Genomic DNA, 20,514 nt, shown 5'->3' with positions numbered 1-20,514 from the left:
AGCTGATGGCATAAGATGTAAGTACAACTCCTCCGGGTTATTGCGCTAGCTTACACGGTTCCGGTCCTACAGGGATTTAAAAATAGTTACACAAAACGGAGCGTGCTGCTCGACCGGCTTTAAAGGGTTAACAATGACTTTAAAAAATAATATAAAATAGTGTGCAACACCACTGAAGTTTTTTTTTTACCTCTCTTTTCAGCCAACGGCAGTCACTCTCTCCTCTCCAAATAACTTCTGCTTAGCTTTCCGAGCTTCCCTCGGGTCCTCTTAATCAGCGGTCTCCAACCTTTTTTGCGCCACGGACCAGTTTATGCCCGACAATATTTTCACGGACCGGCCTTTAAGGTGTTGCGGATAAATGAGGGAGGGGCTAATAATCGGCTCCGTCATTTTTAATGATCGTTGAAAGCCCAGATCGTAATCGTGATTAAAATTCGATTAATTGAGCAGCCCTAGCCCTTGCCATGCGATTTCCTCCTCTATCTCTTGTACCAATAAACCACTTAGATGCTGCCTTTTCTGCCTCTTTTCTGGTAATCTGGCTTGTAAGAGCATTTTTTTTCAAGCTGCCTGTAAAGCACAGATATTGACCACAAGAAAGTGAGACTTTATTACTGAATCTAGACACAGCTGTAATTCTCTTTTTTTTGTTACATACTTATATTTATACTGTGACACAGCATAAGATGTCACATAAATGTTGAACCAAAGTATAAAAACCTTAAGTCAGTGATTAAATTGATTGGAAGACTGACTACAGCTGAAGTGAGCATCTGTTATTCAAACATCAACAAAATATCTTACAAACTAATGAGCTTACCATATAGCACTTCAAAAATTTTAAGCCCTCGAAATTCCCGCTTTCCATGGTGCCCAACGAAGTTATATTGCCTGGATAGAGCATTGTCCATAATGAAAGCCATCATTCTTCTGGTGGCTTCATCAACAGTGCTCCCTCCGATCTCTGCCACAACAGCAACCTTAGGACACACAAGGACAATAATTTTACTGACAGTAGTACCATCAGTCACACCTAAAAGAAAACCTGCATAGCTACACAGTAATTAGGCTTAAATGCAAAGAGCTAAATGACTGATCCACCAAAAGTATTTTCTTAAGGTTTGGCGTGGCACAACTTGTAAAGTACAACTTATTTTATTTTCAAAAACAGCAACTTTTGTGAAGCTCACCTTCCACTACTTCATTGAACTGACCATGTTTGAACAAACACCAACTTTCCTTGATCATGGTAAATGGCCTGTATTTATATAGCGCTTTACTAGTCCCTAAGGACCCCAAAGCGCTTTACATATCCAGTCATCCACCCATTCACACACGCATTCACACACTGGTGATGGCAAGCTACATTGTAGCCACAGCCACCCTGGGGCGCACTGACAGAGGCGAGGCTGCCGGACACTGGCGCCACTGGGCCCTCTGACCACCACCAGTAGGCAACGGGTTAAGTGTCTTACCCAAGGACACAATGACCGAGACTGTCCAAGACGGGGCTCGAACCGGCAACCTTCCGATTACAAGGCGAACTCCCAACTCTTGAGCCACGATCGCCCGTCATAACTGCTAGCATAAAACGCAGATTGAGGCATTAATCAATGACTATTGTTATTACATCATTATTATTTACCACTTCTTTCAGGAAGACAGGGTCTATCAGTTTTTGCTCCACTACTTCCACGTCTGCGACTGTCCGGAGAGGAAAAACAGCACCCTCGGGTAATACTGCAGCAACTGGTCCATCACGTTGTTTGAGGAGAGACTGTAGCATTCGACTTTGGATCCTCTGAGTCTCCTTAATGTCTTCCAGGAGGGTTAGAACACGTACAAACATGCTGGTATTGGTGGCTTGTACAAGTTGTCTTGGAACTGGTTGTGAAACCACAGGTGAAGGAGTTGAGGGTGGTGGTAGCTGAACAAATGGATGAGTGATGTTCTGGTGGGGAGTTTCACTTGAATGTCTATTCTCCATTGCTGATGGTGATGAGGTCTCTGGCTGTTCCGCAGCGTTGTCCCAATCCTCATCCGAGCTTGACTGGATCACTGGCCTTAAAATGAATTTTAAAAAATATTAAAAAACCCCACAAACAATTTAGTTACTGGTTAGTCCTACAAACTAAAAACATTAATGTATAGTCCGGCATCAAAAGGAGTCTAAAACTGATTTTTAAAAGTCAAAAAGTTACAAAGTGCTATTTTAAGATCATATCTAAATCTGGTGAGCAGCAATGGTCTGCTAAAGACACTGTCAATTTTTTTTTGTTTTTCTTATAATCACCACGATAAATTGTTGCTTTTAAGGCGTTTTTAAGAAACATAATTACCTCCTTTTCCGCTTCCCTTTTCCCAATCTGCTTCCAGAATCTGACTCAGTCTGCAGATCAGAGGTTGCTTCAGACCTCCGCAGTTTCACCCTGGCATTTTCATAGTTTTCTGTAAATTTTTGACATACATCAACAAAATGTTGTTAGTGAAATTACAGGGAAATTTTTTGTTCTGTCTTTAATGACAGAATATTTGGTAGCAATAAACAAAAATGCTTCTTACCAGCTTTCCCCAAGATGCGAACTCTGTACTGTGACCAGTTTGCATCTGGAGTAACTCCATCCTTTACAGCCTTATTGATATTGACTCTCCCTGGTGGCCAGAAACAAGAATCTTCCGCTGGTCCTGTAAACCACTTGCAAGGAATTATGGATACACCTCCACCATCCAGAAAATCAACAACTGCAAATGGATGCATGCTGGTGAGAAAGCAAAAAGAAGCCAACTAGTACAGCAGTGGCAATGCCATATATCCAGACTTCACTGGCAAAAGCACCATTTTCTGTTTTAATTCATCAAGTAATACAAGATGCATTTGTTTAGACAGATGTAAAACAAAGTAAATTCCAAGGCATGTTGAGTCCAATGGATAGCTGAAAAAGGCATTACAGTTTTCAAAGATAGATATTTTTCTTTAGATATTTAGAAGTCAATGTGGGCAAAGGTCTGCTTCTATATAATAAGCTCTAGTGCATCAATCTTTATTATTTTCAGCTCATGATTTATTTCCATCTTTCAGCAAAGCAGCCTTTGAACTATGCACAGCACCTGCAAAGGGAGTTTTTCCTGCCCATTGTTGCCAAAGTGCTTGCTCATAGGGGGTAATATGATTGTTGGGTTTTTCTCTGTATGTATTATTGTAGGGTCTACCTTACAGTATAAAACACCTTGAGGCGACTGATGTTGTGATTTAGTGCCATATAAATAAAACTGAATTGAATTGAACCATCTCTCAAGCTTACTCACAATTAGGGGTGGGTTTCAATAACAGATTGTCAGATTAAAATCGATTTTAGTTTGAATTAAGTGCTATGGATTCATTAAAATCCTGAATTGACTTTTAAATTTAAATGTACTTTGCCAGAAACGCCAGAATCTCAGGCTACGTCCACACGAACATGGGTATTTTTGAAAACGCAGATAGTTTCTATGCGTTTGGGCCTTTCCTCCACATGTAAACGGCGTTTTGGGTCACTGAAAACAGAGATTTTTAAAAACTCCTGCCAGGGTGGAGATTTTCGAAAACTCAGTTTTTGTGTTTAAGTATGGATGAGGAAAACGCAGATTTAGTCACGCAACGTCAAAGATGTGTGCCGTTTTTGACGTCACGCTGTACGCCACGTTATTGTTTACATGAGATTAATTTCTACAATAAATAAATACTGTTGCTGTTAATCTTACCATCTGCAGTGTTTACACGCTTACATATACACATGCAGTTACTGTCCCTGCATTTAGAAAGACAGAGGCGTCAGAGTGAACTTCTACATTGAACACAGACGCTCTCACAACCCAAAATCCCGACATCAGTTTTGAATAAATGTTTTTTTTTTTTTAATTAAACTACTTATGCTGTATGCATTTTGTTCATTCCTAAGTTGCGAGTCTACATCAGCCAAAATATTGTCTTTAGCTAATAACATTTGAAATGATGAAGGCACTTGAAAAGTAACACAAAATTAGCTGCCTTTTCAGAAAAATACAAAAACTTTTCAGAAGTACTTAAAGTTTTGTGAGGGCACAAAACCCTGTTTACTCTTTCCCTCCTAGGCTTCTAGACTTCTGATTGGCCAACATTTAGTTTTTAGCGTTTACATGTGGACGGAGATATTTGTTCAAAACTGCACGTGTGGACTGGACTTTTTGTTTGTTTGTTTGTTTTTAAACAAAAAGGTAAAATCTCTGTTTTCAAAAAGACCCCTGTACGTGTGGACATACAGTGGGGTAAAAAAGTATTTAGTCATCCACCGATTGTGCAAGTTCCCCCACTTAAAATGAAGACAGGTCAGTAATTTGCACCAGAGGTACACTTCAACTGTGAGAGACAGAATGTGGAAAAAAAAATCCATGAATCCACATGGTAGGATTTGTAAAGAATTTATTCGTAAATCAGGGTGGAAAATAAGTATTTGGTCAATAATAAAAATACAACTCAATACTTTGTAACATAACCTTTGTTGGCAATAACAGAGGTCAAATGTTTACTATAGGTCTTTACCAGGTTTGCACACACAGTAGCTGGTATTTTGGCCCATTCCTCCATGCAGATCTTCCCGAGAGCAGTGATGTTTTGGGGCTGTCGCCGAGCAACACGGACTTTCAACTCCCACCACAGATTTTCTATGGGGTTGAGGTCTGGAGACTGGCTAGGCCACTCCAGGACTTTCAAATGCTTCTTATGGAGCCACTCCTTTGTTGCCTGGGCGGTGTGTTTTGGATCATTGTCATGTTGGAAGACCCAGCCTCGTTTCATCTTCAAAGTTCTCACTGATGGAAGGAGGTTTTGGCTCAAAATCTCACGATACATGGCCCCATTCATTCTGTCCTTAACACGGATCAGTCGTCCTGTCCCCTTGGCAGAAAAACAGCCCCATATCATGATGTGTCCACCCCCATGCTTCACAGTAGGTATGGTGTTCTTGGGATGCAACTCAGTATTCTTCTTCCTCCAAACACGACGAGTTGAGTTTATACCAAAAAGTTCTACTTTGGTTTCATCTGACCACATGACATTCCCCCAATCCTCTGCTGTATCATCCATGTGCTCTCTGGCAAACTTCAGACGGGCCTGGACATGCACTGGCTTCAGCAGCGGAACACGTCTGGCACTGCGGGATTTGATTCCCTGCCGTTGTAGTGTGTTACTGATGGTGACCTTTGTTACTTTGGTCCCAGCTCTCTGCAGGTCATTCACCAGGTCCCCCCGTGTGGTTCTGGGATCTTTGCTCACCGTTCTCATGATCATTTTGACCCCACGGGATGAGATCTTGCGTGGAGCCCCAGATCGAGGGAGATTATCAGTGGTCTTTCTGATGATTGCTCCCACAGTTGATTTTTTCACACCAAGCTGCTTGCCTATTGTAGATTCACTCTTCCCAGTCTGGAACAAATCAACAACACCTCAAATCAAGAACACCTATATTTTATTTGCTTTTTCTGGAAAAATGAGAACAATGGCAAGAAAAATGATGATGTCTTCTACAGAAATAGAGTGCTCACTGATCTGCCTCTCTGACTGCTGTGCATGCTCCTAACACAGGGACAAAAGCTGAGGAATGGAGCTAATAAAGACAACACCAAAGCAGTTTTGGTTGCTCTGATAGTGAAAATACCCTCCCGTATTCCTCTTAAAAAATTTGAACTTCGTTAATTTGGTCTAATACAGTCCTTTATTAATACTAATCATAGAGAAAAACCAAGATAATGTTTAAGTACAACTTGATGTTAAGTACACGCAGTGATTAATTTTGGTGCTAGTTAAGCAGTATACAGGACACCAGACAATGCTTTCAAACTGTGAAAATTGGCTAAATCCAACATTACGTAAAAATTTCAACTAGCTTAGCCTTGCTTGAGTGCTAGGAAAAAGTTCGCCAGCACTTGTGCCATACATTACTTTGCAGCATCATAACTTTGTAAACATTTCATTTATACTCATTCAAATTAAGTCAAAAAAGTTCTTACCCTTAGTGCAGATAAGTCCGTAGCTCAAAGATTAGTGATGTGCGATACCACTGATTTCCTTTCCGATCCGATACCAAGTAATATTCAGGGTGGTATCGACGATACTGATCCGATACCGAAATTATAGCATCATAATGATTACAGGACATCAGATTACTTGTTCTTATCACTTAATACATTCATAATACATTCATAATCTTCATACATTCTTATATATTTCTATACTGTGTATTTTGTTGTACAGTTATTTTATTTTCAACTTTAATTTATATATTTTATCTTGTTCTTTCCCAGTTAAATTTACCCTTCATTCTAATTTGTTGTTGTACAGTTATTTCATTTTTAACTTTCATTTTTATATTTTTTTTTATTCCTTCCTAGTTAAATTGACCCTTTTTAATTTTCATATTTATTTCCTATCTTATTCATAGCCTTTTTTTTTTCTTTAGGTCACGAGCAGTTGTGTAAGCATTTCACTGCATATCATACTGTGTATGACTGTGTATGTGACAAATAAAATTTGAATTTGAATTTAATAATGTAGGGTTCATCATATAGAAATAAAAAAAAAAATGAAGTTGTGTGCTATTTGAAATGTTGCCTGCCTGCAGCACTAAAGGACCCGTGAGAGACGTCTGTCTCGCCCTAGCAGCACCTGTCCCTCTCCTCCTCTTCAGTTCATCTCAACATACTGTAACAGCCGTTATGGTGTGGTGTCCCTTTAAGACACCCAAGTCGAGGGTTGATGGTGTTATCAGTGTGTGCCACTGCTCTCTCGCTCTCTCTCTCTGTGATTATGAGGACACATGCCTTCACGCTCGTGCTTAACGAGGGACGGACTTATGTTTTCTTTTCGAGACCCTTTTTTTTGTTTTGTTTGCAGCGCTTGGGTTGTATGAACGCTGGGCATTTTGTTGTTGAGCCGCAGCCGTTCAGCCGGGCTTTTATACGGTTGCTGAAGAATGCGTATTAAAGAACCACCGTGGATTACTGATACCAGTGTGGGTGTGTATCCTTCCGCCTAGCCTGCTAGGTGTTTTGCCGCCTCTTCTCAACCACACAACACAACCCAACGTTACAATACGCTCGTCATATTCTGTGATATGGTTTACTCTGAGGTGTTTGACAAGGTTAGTGATTTTGCCACAATTGTGGCATACATGCCAACCCTCCCAATTTTTCCGGGAGAATCCCAAATTTCAGTGCCCCTCCCGAAAATCTCCCGATTTTCCACCCGGACAACAAAATTGAAAAACCATATCGCAGAATTCATAGCGCGGCCCAGCCAATTCCAGTTTCCAACAACGGCGGCAGCGACTTAGTTTTAATATTACTCTTATTTGTCTTTCTGGGTCGCAAAAAAACTTTTAACATGTTTTCAGGTGAGAATGTAGCTGTGTAAACTTCAAATATCTGAGCTGACTCACACATTGTTTTCAAACCCCCGCGGTCTTTCACTACTCGGGTTAAACATAAGTCACTTTGATAACTTAAAAATGTTATTGTTTGGCTTTTTCAGTGTTTTATTTGTTCGTGAGTAAATCGGTTTGGATGAGATTAAAGTTATTAGATTAGATTAAATAAAATGTAACTTTATTAATCCCTCGGGAGGGTTCCTCCGGGGTTTTCACACAGCTGAATAAACGCCAAACAGAAAACTAATTAAACAAAGTGAAACGGTCGAGAGTTTACGTCAGTGCCCAGTTATATTTTAGATAGCAAGGAGCAGACGGCAGAGTTTCACTCCACCGAGGGAGCTCGTGACCTACTACCCAGCTTTCTTTAGACCGCGAAGGCCGGGTCCTCAGGTAGAAGCAGCCTCTGAATTTGGACACCCCGCTGTTTCCGGACATTTAACGTATTTTATCCGATAAATAAACACTGTAAAATGTATTTATCCCCCCCCAACAGCCCTTTTGAATATCTCCATAGTGTGGCCACAACACCTCATGTTTTTGCCACATGTATCGCAAACCACGTCTCAGCTTTTGTGGAGGTAAAATACGTTCGCACATGACTCCAATTATGCTCAGCCATTGTTGTGAGTGCGCGCGCCAAGGGGCTGCGAGACATTTATACAGCCGTATTACGCACATGACTATGAAAGGCGGAAGAGAAAGTAGTTCTTTTGAATGTAGACAATCCGAATGTTATAGTTTCTTTCCACTGTGTTCCTGTTAATGATAAACTACAAATTTACTCTAAATTACTAAAATATCGATATTCTAATGTGAGAATCGATTCTAGAACATAAATGATTGGTATCGGAGGAATCGATATTTCAGGATCGATCCGCACATCACTATCAAAGATGCACTTAATCCAAAAATTGCCAGCTTAACTGTCAGCTTTGTCCAAGGGCGCGAAATGAAGAATGTTCCAGAATGGGGGTGACGGGTTTAAGAAAACCTCGTGATATTTCATTAAATAACGCGAGATTTCGAAAAGCACTCCTACATAGAGTGAATTTTTTTTCCCATTTAAATGTAAAACCATTTATTTTATTTTATTAAGCGTCTTTATTAAGTCACATCTGTTCTTTGTGTTTCACTTATATTAATATGTTTTATATGTATATTTTGTTATTAATTAAATATACATATGCTGCCTCTGGCATAATTTATTATCAGTTATTTCATCTTAATTCATGTTTATATTTACACATGACTAATAATTATACTTACCTAAGGTCGTTAAACTCAGTTGCCTGTTCATGCAACTTCCCATATATTACCCATATGGTGCCCATAGAACATAGCCCATCTGGGCTGTCTCAGATGGGTCCTACTTGGTTAACCCAGGTGGGTCCCAGATGGATGCCCATTGTAAGCCCATCCCCACTTGGAACCCCCATAGCCCATGTGGGGCCCACATACTGGTGTTTACTGGGTGAGGAAATTTGCCATTTTTTTAATGTCAAACGGATGCTGTTTCCAAATGTGTACCTTTCGCTTTTGGTCAAACGCGTTTGCTTACTCTTTGTAACGCGAACATCTACACAACGCAGTGCTAACGCAAAGCTAACGTTTAGCTACTTTTGCTAAGCTAAGCCCTATCCATGTTAACGATACACTTAACATTCAGTTTGCTGCTTTATTGCTTGCTAACTGTTAAAGCGCCACATTATCTGTGTCTATTGGACTCCCACCGACTCTGTCAGAGTCGAAATATATGTATTTTATTTGTTGATGATAGCTGCTACTACCTTGATCACATCCTCCTGGGTGTGATGCCATCTTGTTTTCTGTTTGGGTCGTTTCTGGTTCCCGTGCAATCACGTGATAACAGTTATTTGTTCGTACCAGTGGGCGGCACTTGTCACCCTCACTTTTTCACCCTCTAGTTTAATTTACAAATATACAAATAGAACTATAGGCAACAGAAATAGGGAAAAACTATAATGTCCCCTACCGAACGTAAAGTGGTACGATAACTCTGTAATTTTAGTCCAAAAAAAGTCTGTTATATCTTTTTTTAGCCTCGCCTAAATGAACGTCATTTCCCGTACCTCGGTGTCTTCCGTCCGTCGCGCGCATACACAGGCCTCTTTACGACTCGGCTGGCAAAGATGGCGGATGCACAAGTATGTTCAGCAAAACGGCGTGGTGACTTTAAATCGACATATTTACACTTTAATAAACCTTTTACTCATCTAGAATTAAGTATATGTCATTATAGTGTTCTTATATTTGTTCCTGAGTCACTTCAAACTACATTTACGCGCTTATAGTCAACATTTTTTGCTCCTCTGTACTCCCTCATGCAGCACTCAAGTAGCCGGAATGGTAGCTTGGTTAGCTTAGCGTGCTATTACTTACCATTCCCTGTTGATACGGCTTCCACTCTTTGCATGTTGTGCGTGTTAAGTCTTAGCGTGTAGGCACGTCTTCTGTAACTTGTTAGGCTGCATGTCATATTAACCACATATGTTTATATATAAACATATATAAATAAAACCACTTTTTTTTTACGTTAGTAATTCCTTTTGTGCATAATTTTATATTACTGTTAACAATAAATTAATTAAAGCAACAAAACAACCTGAAGAGCCGGTTCGGAGCAGAAAGAGCCGGCTCTTTTTAGTGAGCCGAACCGAAAGAGCCGGATCTCTAAAAAGAGCCGGAAATCCCATCACTAGTCCTAAGCATCCCAGAAACAATACAGAAAGTCATAAAGTCAAACATAACTTTTATAAACACCAGTGTAGGCTCATGAGGCCCTGATGGTAAAAAACTACATTTCCACGAAAATGACGTCACTTCCGGTTTCGGGCAGGTCATGGTGGACATGCGAGAGTTCGCGCTGACGTCTATTCCAACGTAGGAAGTGTTATGAACAGCTGATCGGATCGGCAAAGCGTGTTTCTGGAATATTATGTTTTTGTTATTTTTGAAATACACCAATTTTTATATACTGCAGGAAAAACGAAAATAAATATTATAATGCAAATTTGCACAAAAAACAACATATGCATCAAAATAAACTATTTCCAACAGTGCAATATGAGTCCTAAGCATCCCAGAAACGACACAGAAAGTCATAAACTCAAACATAACTTTTAAAAACACCACTATAGGCTCATAAGGCCCTGATGGTAAAATACTATATTTCCGCAAAATGACGTCACTTCCGGTTTCGGGCAGGACATGGAGGACATGCGATAGTTCGCGCTGATGGACGTAGGAAGTGTTACAAACAGCTGATCGGATCGGCAAAGCGCGTTTCTGGAATATTATGTTTTTGTTGCTGCAAGTGCTTTTTATCCAGTTTTTGCAAAGCTATATGTGGAAGGAAACTGTGACTTAGGACAAGCTGATGGCATAAGATGTAAGTACAACTCCTCTGGTTTCATATGCAAAAAAAATTATTGCGCTAGCTTACGTGGTTGCAGTGCTACCGGGATTTAAAAATAGTTGCGCAAAACAGAGCGTGCCTGCTCCCACCGGCTTTAAAGGGTTAAAGTCCGTTTGGCTCGACACCACCGAACAGAGGCAGCAATATAACATATCTAACATTAACAGTGCAGTGAATCCTGCTTGTGCCGTGATATTCAGGACTGCAAACCGAGCAGCATCACTGACTTTCAGTTTGTTGTGTTTGTGAAATATATGACTGACTTTAATTATTCACAAAATCATCACATTCTCTGTAAGATTAAAGTCAACTATTGAACGGGCGTATATTTTGAAGTAAAGGCCTTAAAACCAAGTTAGTACAAACATCACTAATGTCACATAACTTTCCCGACATGTGGCCAACAGTAATGTTTTAATATTCTTCATTATAAAAACATTTGCGCATAAATAAGTGACATAATATTCAGTACTTACTTCTGAAAGTTTACTCTTCGTCCGCTCCACTTCCGCCGTTTTTTTTGGGGTTTTTTCGACAAAATTATCCACACCACTGCTGCGCTATGAAGTCTGGGATATGTCGGGCCATGAAGGCTACACCGACCCATCCTTAAAATTCAGGGAAATTAAGGACGCATTTGAGGGACGCATTTCGAGCAGCCTTTGAATTGGGACAGCCTTTGTTGTATCGCTGTGACGTAATTGGCTTAAAATGAAGACCCCAAATCCGGTCATTGGTACTTCCTGGCTTGTGTAGTTACTGGGTAACAAAAGCTCAACACTGCCCCTAATGTCCTGGAGCACTTCTGTTGTGTTTTGGAATTTGCATGTGTTTCGGATTTTGCACGTGTTTTGGAGTTTGCATGTGTTTTGGAATTTGCACGTGTTTTGGGGTTTGCACGTGTTTTGGATTTTGCACGTGTTTTGGAGTTTGCACGTGTTTTGGATTTTGTACGTGTTTTGGATTTTGCATGTGTTTTGGAGTTTGTACGTGCTTTGTCTCTAGGGGCCACCGTAAATATGTGACGTCTTGATGAATCGAGCAGATATTTGAAGTTTACACAGCACCATTCACGCATGAAAATATCTTAAAAGTTTATTTTGTGACCCAGAAAGAGTAATATTTCAAACTCCACCACTCTGTGTTCCTCCACCACTGCCTCCTTTAGTGATGCGCGAATCATGAACGAATCGTTCAATACTCGAGAATCACTTTACTGACTCATGAATCACGATTCACGAGCCCAACTGACTCACTGACTCATCCCTGTTGATAATATATCTAGCTAATAATTAAAATTGTGGAGAAAAACACAACATCCAGTATCTTAACAAAAACATTTCTTCTCTGAACTGGAAGAAAAAACCCTGAGTAGAAGCTCACATCAAGACAATAGCTCCTCAGTTCACAGTAGCATCGATCTGCTAACATGCTAACAGCACATTTCAGACCGCTAGTCTTTGATTTTATTTATTTTCTGCTGTGTTTTACTTGCATCTATTTGAAGGAGTGAGTGTAAACACAAAATATTTTTTTATTTTATGTGCTGGAATGTGCAGGTTTAAATAGGTTTAAATGTTAAACAAATTTCTTCCAGTCAGAGAATGTTGCATATAATTACATTTTTTAAAAGATTAAAACTAATAAAACAAGTTTTATCACCTATTCAGGTTGTAATTCGTGTTTTTAAAAAGTAACTAAGTAATTAATTACTTTTGAAAATAAGTAATCAGTAAAGTAACTGGATTACTTTTTGGGGGAAGTAATTAGTTACTGATTACTTTTTTCAAGTAACTTGACCAACACTGGTGGTCTTAATGCATCATACACAAGTATAGATGAAAGTATACTTTGGAACTGACAGAAGAACAGACGTTGATCTTATAAGCACAAGAACATTTGTGGCTGGAACTTTGTACATGTCTGATGCTAGTTTACAGACATTAAAGAAAATCGTATTTTCACATTTTTATCCAAGTGGATTGATAAGTAAGCATGAAGGAAATAATACATTGAATCCATTTGCTTTGTTTTCAGTTGTGAAAAAATAGCCTGAAGTGCAGCTGCTGAGACACTCCTTCATATCAAAGCCTTGCCAAGTTCACATTTGGCTATTTTGACCCCATTTAGCCTATACATTGATTATTTTCTTCCCAAGGATAGATAATCCCAGAATCAATTCACTGCACCTTCACTAAGAAGAATACTGTATACCTTAAGAGGTCACATGCATTAAAAAATAAACTAAGAATGCATTATCCTTCTAGCATGTAAATGTTATTATTTCCCATAGCCTTGCCCCTTGGAGTGATTGAGGTGTTTACTCCGGTGCATATGTTTTATAAATCAGCAGTGGGTGAGCACCTGCTTAGTGTCCCATTCTTCCTTATTATGCCTGGCAGGGTGATAGAGCACATAGCAATAGATCAATATTCACCCTCACACACGCACACACACACCAAACAGGACACTCAGGCTCAAACAATGTGGATGCCACACCTTCCCACAGCTATGCATGGGGGGATGCACGTGAACATTAATAAACATGCACAAATAAATGCACAAGCACATTTGCATAAGGGGTTGTGCCTATTTGCCCATTTTCCAGGTTATGAGATGATTACCATCCCATTAACAACAGTTTTCCTGCCCTGCACAAACCCTCTTTATGCCATAGGTGCTATGGGGATGATGAAGCATTGTTATCAGGGGCCATGAATCATCCTCTTCCACAAATTAAACATGCAACGTCATAAACACATTATGGCAAACCTGCAGTTCAGGATAGATGTGTAGACAGGATTATGTGTGAAGGTGTCTGGGTGTATGTGTGAGTGTGGGTGTGTTTGACTGAGTGCCTAGTGTCCCAGTTAAGTGTAATAAAGCACAGGGCTAAAATAATGTGATGAGTTAAATGAGCAGACCATCCATGCATTCAAATCCCTCAATTCCCCACCCGCCATCCACCGTCTCCCTCTGTCTCTGGCTCACGGACCCTCTCTCTCGCTCTCACTTTCTCTCACACATGTATGTGTGTGTTGGGCGGGGAGTTTGGAGTTGGGCTTGGAGGTAATGTGATTCGACTGGAACGATTAATCTTGCTCAGGTGAGAGTGCGTTGGGAGAAACAGGGAGGGCAATAGGGAAAAGAGAGATGGGCAGCGATGGTAGTTTAAATATAAGTGGGGAAAGAAAAGAGAAGAGAGGGAAGCAGATGACGTATGGCTGGTGATTTCTTGTCTCCCACTCCCTTTCTGCCTCTATCTTTCTTCATAAGTTTACTACTCTTTTTTTACTCAGATCTAATCATTTCCTCCATCCTTTGGTTCCATGTTACCTTTTTTCATATGCTTTTGTACAAAGGCCTGCAGTAATCAGTAGACCAACCAAATGGCAGCAACAAAATCATTTCACCTGGTAGACCTGCATACAATGCGCAGGCTTGTGCAAATACTGTAAAAGCACATTCAGGTGCACTTTATTCAAACTTTGAAGAATTTATGTGTTCAAATGCACAAAGACGCGCCATACATAGGTTTGTAAAGGCCACACTAATGTAGGGAAAGTAGAGATGTTTCAATAGGTTTAACAATGAAATCAAAAAGAGGCATTTTTATTGCTTTTCTGATTTTATTCAAGGGCAGTTTCAGTCTGTGATTTTAATTCATTTTCAGTCAAACAAGAACTTTAATTATGGCTGCTGCAAGCATTGCAAGTCCATCACTATGCATTCACCCTTTATTATTAAAGCAGGACTTCCAAAACAATTAGTATTTGAGGTTGAATAGAGAGGGGGGGAAATTAGAACACAAAAGGGAAGAGGCACTGACACACTGACCAGTTTAACAAGATTCTTTAGGTAAAAGTTGTTGTTTTTTTTTTTTATTTAATCAAAACTTAAGAGTTTACTTACATTTGGCAAAGTTAAGGTAATCCATAAGTATTAGAATTCCTGAGCTTAGTGGATGGAATGAAGATGAAATCTAAACTAAGAGCTAATGGTATTACTGGCTAGGGTACAGTGTTGGATCTGTGCTAATTTCTTAATTTGATTTCCCTCCTCAAATAGAGCGAGTAATTTGTTTAGGCGACCAGAATTTGCCTAATTTAGCTGGTAAGCTCCTTGGCAGCAGTAATGGGGATAAACAGCTAGAAGAAACTGCAGCCTAATCATAGTGCGTCTGTCTAAATCTTTCATTTGCACACACACATACACACACCGACACACACAAATAAACTCATGTATATTTTTTTAGTTCCTCCCCTGTCTCTACATTCCACCATAATTATCTAGTTTAAAAATTACAGCTTCATAAGGCTCAATAGCTTGCCAACTAACCTGTTAGCCAAGTCAATTTGTACAGACAAACTCACACTATGGAATTATTGGCTTTTCAAGTTTTGCAACCCATACCAATACGATATCAGTTTGATATAATGAAATCATGTAGTAGTGCTCAATCAGCCAGATAGAGTTCTTCTAGAAAAGTACAGAAAAAAAAATCTCTTTCCTCACATAAGACAATGGCCGTTATCCAACAGCTATAATAACTTTGGTGTGTCAAGAGATAATCTCTATTAATACTGTAGCCGATGCTTTCTAAGAGGGCAAGTACACAGAGTGCACGGCATCCAATTTCGGAGCAAAGCCAGGCGATTTGAAATTGAAAGAGAAGCGGTATGTACTTTATAATGGAATACAAATGAAGGCGAATGGAAACAAGCTACAGATATAGTCCTCATAGTGATTTTATAGTTGGGATAGTACAAACACACACACACACACACCTATACGCCCACATCACTTACTCGTGTGTGGATTGATTATACACTTACAATGGGTGAAAACATATGTAGCTATATGATGAGGCAGTTTAATGTGAGTGCAGAAACATTTAATGCATTCCAGCCTCATAAACACACAAGGGTTTCTAACTGGTTGCTTGGACTCTACACACAAACACACACAGACACACAAACTCTCTCCTGTACTGCACCAGAATGTTTCTGAGCATGTTTCCCAAGATAGAGATGTGTTATATAAATACAGGCATGCTGCTAAAATCAACATTCAATAGCGCACACACGCATGCACACACTCCAACCTGCTCTCCACATTTGTGTACACATTTGCACAAACAATCAATCCCTGTATCCAGGGAGAGGAAATGCGTGTATTAAATTTAGAGATCTCCCATATGGAAAAGAAATAGTAAAAACTTATATGTGATTACTCATGAAAGTGGCCACTTTCACATTACTTTCATACATTGTTTTAGTAAGTATCCAAAACATACAAGTTTCATTATATAATTTTTCAAGGGATCTTATATCTGTTTTCACTCTTATATGCTTTTCATACAAGTTTCACACAAGACAGATACAAACTTTATAAGATTTATATATATCTTTTCCATATGGGCTGCATCAAGGCAGTATATGGTTAATAAGCTAGTTCCCCATTACAATGTGTAAGTAAAGCACTTTGAGGCATCTCTTGTTGTAATTTGGTACTGTATAAAATAAAACTTGATTGAATTGCATTGAACTGATTGTCTAAATGTGTGTTTATACTCGCTCTGCTCTGTGCTCAGGTGCTTATGTTTTCTTAGGGGAATGCCGAGCTTTCTCTCAATTACCATCCTATATCTTTCTCATCCCTCTGCTCTTCTCTGCTTCCTACCCCAATGGATTCTCCCTTTTCCTGAAGCTCCTCCATCCTTCTCTCTAGCTCCTAATACTTTTCAATAAGTGCGCTATTTTAGCTGTTAGCACGCTGATTCACCTTCATCTATACAAGCAACATGCCCAGCAGGATGTTCACACACGTATGTGGCACTTCGTGTTTTGCATCTCACAGACAAAAAGTGTGGGCGGGATGACTGACATCTAAGTTTGATTGACATATACTGTAGCCCCAAGACAGAGCAAGCCAAAGAATCCTTTCATCCTTGGTAGGCCATTCTCAGAGTTTCTGCTTTTTATCTCCATGTTCACTCTGTGCTTTCATCAAATAATGAACTCTTTCACGTTCCCTTCACTTCTCTCTCAACTGCCTGTTATTTATAGCCTTTTGTTATCTGACTTGGTGCTCTCATTTACTCTCACATATGATTTTGCTCTACACAAACTTTTCCGTCACTGTTTTAGCCTCACACACACACACACACTCACACACACTTTCCCTCCTACGCCAGGTTCACGACCATACTGTTCCTCTCGAACGTTCCCTCTGTCATCTATTCATCATTATCACAAGTGATGGGTAAGCTGCAGCGGTACAATTCATAGTTGCAGAGCTGAGTGACAGCGTGTTGGCACTATTTGTGACATTCACGCGTGCAAGCGGTTGATAACACGTTGCCTACCCCTTTATTTAACTGGCCACGGTTGAATGAGAAGTGGGGTTTCATTTTCACAGCGGTAACACTAAGTGGAGTTGTGGAGGAGGGAGGGCGTGTACACAAACACACACACATTACACACACGTGCGCAAACATAAATGCATGCATGAGCGAAAACTCACACATTCAATTAAACTTACATGTGCACATTTCTGGGGAGCTGTGACGCACCTGTCTTCTAGTGAGTGTATTAGTGCACACTACCTCAAAGTTAAAGGAGAGATTGCTGCTGAAAAGAATGAAACTGAACAAAGCTGGGATTTTAACAGCATTGTTCTTGTCTGAACCCCCCTAAAGAAACCTCTGGCTCTTCCTGACATGGATTTTGCTTAAAGCAAAAAGTCAAATGTTTTTGAACTCCGGTTGAACTTTGGAACTGAGTTTCCCTTAGCTTCCGTAACCCCAAAGGTAAGGAAAATAGCTCTGTGTTGCTTTAATGTCATAAATATTCAATGAGTCTTTTTTTTTCCTTCATCTGCAGATCTCTGACTTTCATGTGACTTTTTCCTTTGTGTATTTCACAGGGGAGAGTTTTCAATTCTCAGCCAAAACCCGTTTGCTAAGGACATTTCTAGTGTAGAGGAAGATCAGCACCATGGATAGTTCCACACTCGCAAACAACTACAAGTACTCGATTTGCTTCATGGTTTGCGACTCGTTTCTGGCACCTGACATATTGGGAATGAAAGAATTTTGCATCACATGGATTTCATTTTTTTAGACCTCTTACAGGTGATTATTTGAAGTGAGTTTGTCTGCATACTTTGTTTTATTGGTCATATATTTTCTCCTGCTGTCTTTTGTTTTCATGCCCCTTTTTCAGACCTCTCCTGCCTATTAATTTACCTTCCAGCATTTGAGCTCAATGTTGCCCCTGTGTTTCATCACTGATTTGATTAAAGTTTTTAGGCAGGTATAAAGAAGAGCTTATGCTTCAGTCACACTGAGTAAAAACAGGACGGCACCTCTTTGCAGCTAGGAAAAACCAGCGGTTGCTCCGTGATTACACTGATTTTTTTCATGCTTGATGACAAATTGCAAGTAGCTGCGACATCCAGTTCGTCACCCAGAGGTTGAGCATGCAAACACTATCTACCTCTGGGTGAACATTTTCAGTCGCAAGGGAACTGCACAGGTTGCCTGGTGGGAGGCAACGTGTCTCCAACAATCTCCTACTTGGACTGACTGAAGTCACTCTCAGACAGAACCTGCCCACGGTGTGTCCCTTTGCAGCTCAGCTGTTTGGTATCTGGCTGTGTTCTGGTTATATTCCTGCATAAAAGCAGAGCTGGCAAGCCCCTATGTTACAGTGGGGCAAAAAAGTATTTAGTCAGCCACCGATTGTGCAAGTTCCCCCACTTAAAATGATGACAGAGGTCAGTAATTTGCACCAGAGGTACACTTCAACTGTGAGAGACAGAATGTGAAAAAAAAATCCATGAATTCACATGGTAGGATTTGTAAAGAATTTATTCGTAAATCAGGGTGGAAAATAAGTATTTGGTCACCTCAAACATGGAAAATCTCTGGCTCTCACAGACCTGTAACGTCTTCTGTAAGAAGCTTTTCTGTCCCCCACTCGTTACCTGTATGAATAGCACCTGTGTGAACTCATCATCTGTATAAAAGACACCTGTCCACAGCCTCAAACAGTCAGACTCCAAACTCCGCCATGGCCAAGACCAAAGAGCTTTCGAAGGACACCAGGAAAAGTATTGTAGACCTGCACCAGACTGGGAAGAGTGAATCTACAATAGGCAAGCAGCTTGGTGTGAAAAAATCAACTGTGGGAGCAATCATCAGAAAATGGAAGACATACAAGACCACTGATAATCTCCCTCGATCTGGGGCTCCACGCAAGATTTCATCCCGTGGGGTCAAAATGATCATGAGAACGGTGAGCAAAGATCCCAGAACCACACGGGGGGACCTGGTGAATGACCTGCAGAGAGCTGGGACCAAAGTAACAAAGGTCACCATCAATAACACACTACAACGGCAGGGAATCAAATCCCGCAGTGCCAGACGTGTTCCGCTGCTGAAGCCAGTGCATGTCCAGGCCCGTCTGAAGTTTGCCAGAGAGCACATGGATGATACAGCAGAGGATTGGGAGAATGTCATGTGGTCAGATGAAACCAAAGTAGAACTTTTTGGTATAAACTCAACTCGTCGTGTTTGGAGGAAGAAGAATACTGAGTTGCATCCCAAGAACACCATACCTACTGTGAAGCATGGGGGTGGAAACATCATGCTATGGGGCTGTTTTTCTGCCAAGGGGACAGGACGACTGATCCGTGTTAAGGACAGAATGAATGGGGCCATGTATCGTGAGATTCTGAGCCAAAACCTCCTTCCATCAGTGAGAACTTTGAAGATGAAACGAGGCTGGGTCTTCCAACATGACAATGATCCAAAACACACCGCCCGGGCAACAAAGGAGTGGCTCCGTAAGAAGCATTTGAAAGTCCTGGAGTGGCCTAGCCAGTCTCCAGACCTCAACCCCATAGAAAATCTGTGGCGGGAGTTGAAAGTCCATGTTGCTCGGCGACAGCCCCAAAACATCACTGCTCTCGAGAAGATCTGCATGGAGGAATGGGCCAAAATACCAGCTACTGTGTGTGCAAACCTGGTAAAGACCTATAGTAAACGTTTGACCTCTGTTATTGCCAACAAAGGTTATGTTACAAAGTATTGAGTTGTATTTTTGTTATTGACCAAATACTTATTTTCCACCCTGATTTGCGAATAAATTCTTTACAAATCCTACCATGTGGATTCATGGATATTTTTTTCACATTCTGTCTCTCACAGTTGAAGTGTACCTCTGGTGCAAATTACTGACCTCTGTCATCATTTTAGGTGGGGGAACTTGCACAATCGGTGGCTGACTAAATACTTTTTTGCCCCACTGTATGTTAAACTGTCATCCTACAGCAATTACGTGACTGTTTATGGGGGTCAGAATTTCTAATTCAAACCTATGAGGTTCTGACTGGAGTCTGGTCCCCATCTTCGAAGCAATAAAGGGAATGAGATCGCAAATTCAGTGCACACGGTTGCTGTCTCCAACCACTGTTTTCCCTAGTGAGACTGTAGCTTTATACAAACCTTTGTGCATGTGCATGACTAGCACAGCTGTGTGTGTTCGTGTGTAAATGTGACACCAGAAGAGGTTTTTATGGCTTCAAATGATTAATTTGAAAAGCCCCCACCCACCCCCACCCTCCATC

General features: G+C 40.4%; 1 protein-coding gene across 4 annotated transcripts in view; it reads right to left on the bottom strand.

Annotated features, from left to right (window-relative positions):
* The window catches only part of LOC113036221 (uncharacterized), a 66,477-nt gene extending 63,368 nt beyond the window's left edge, over window positions 1-3,109 (bottom strand). For all 4 annotated transcript variants that reach the window (XR_003274431.1, XR_003274433.1, XR_003274432.1 and 1 more), the window contains exons 1-4: window positions 2,566-3,109; window positions 2,343-2,451; window positions 1,649-2,066; window positions 824-983 (exon numbers count right to left, since the gene is read on the bottom strand). Coding sequence is in view for 1 of the 4 variants with exons in the window: in XM_026192403.1 (XP_026048188.1) it covers window positions 824-983; window positions 1,649-2,066; window positions 2,343-2,451; window positions 2,566-2,761 (883 nt within the window). In the remaining 3 variants the exon portion in view is untranslated. The remainder of the gene's footprint in view (window positions 1-823; window positions 984-1,648; window positions 2,067-2,342; window positions 2,452-2,565) is intronic.
* Between the last annotated feature and the right edge of the window lie 17,405 nt (window positions 3,110-20,514).

This window comes from Astatotilapia calliptera, chromosome 14, assembly GCF_900246225.1.
Source record: "Astatotilapia calliptera chromosome 14, fAstCal1.2, whole genome shotgun sequence".
In the NCBI taxonomy this organism is placed as follows: domain Eukaryota; kingdom Metazoa; phylum Chordata; class Actinopteri; order Cichliformes; family Cichlidae; genus Astatotilapia; species Astatotilapia calliptera.
Note: the sequence above shows the minus strand (reverse complement) of the source record. Positions and strands in the feature narration are given on the sequence as shown.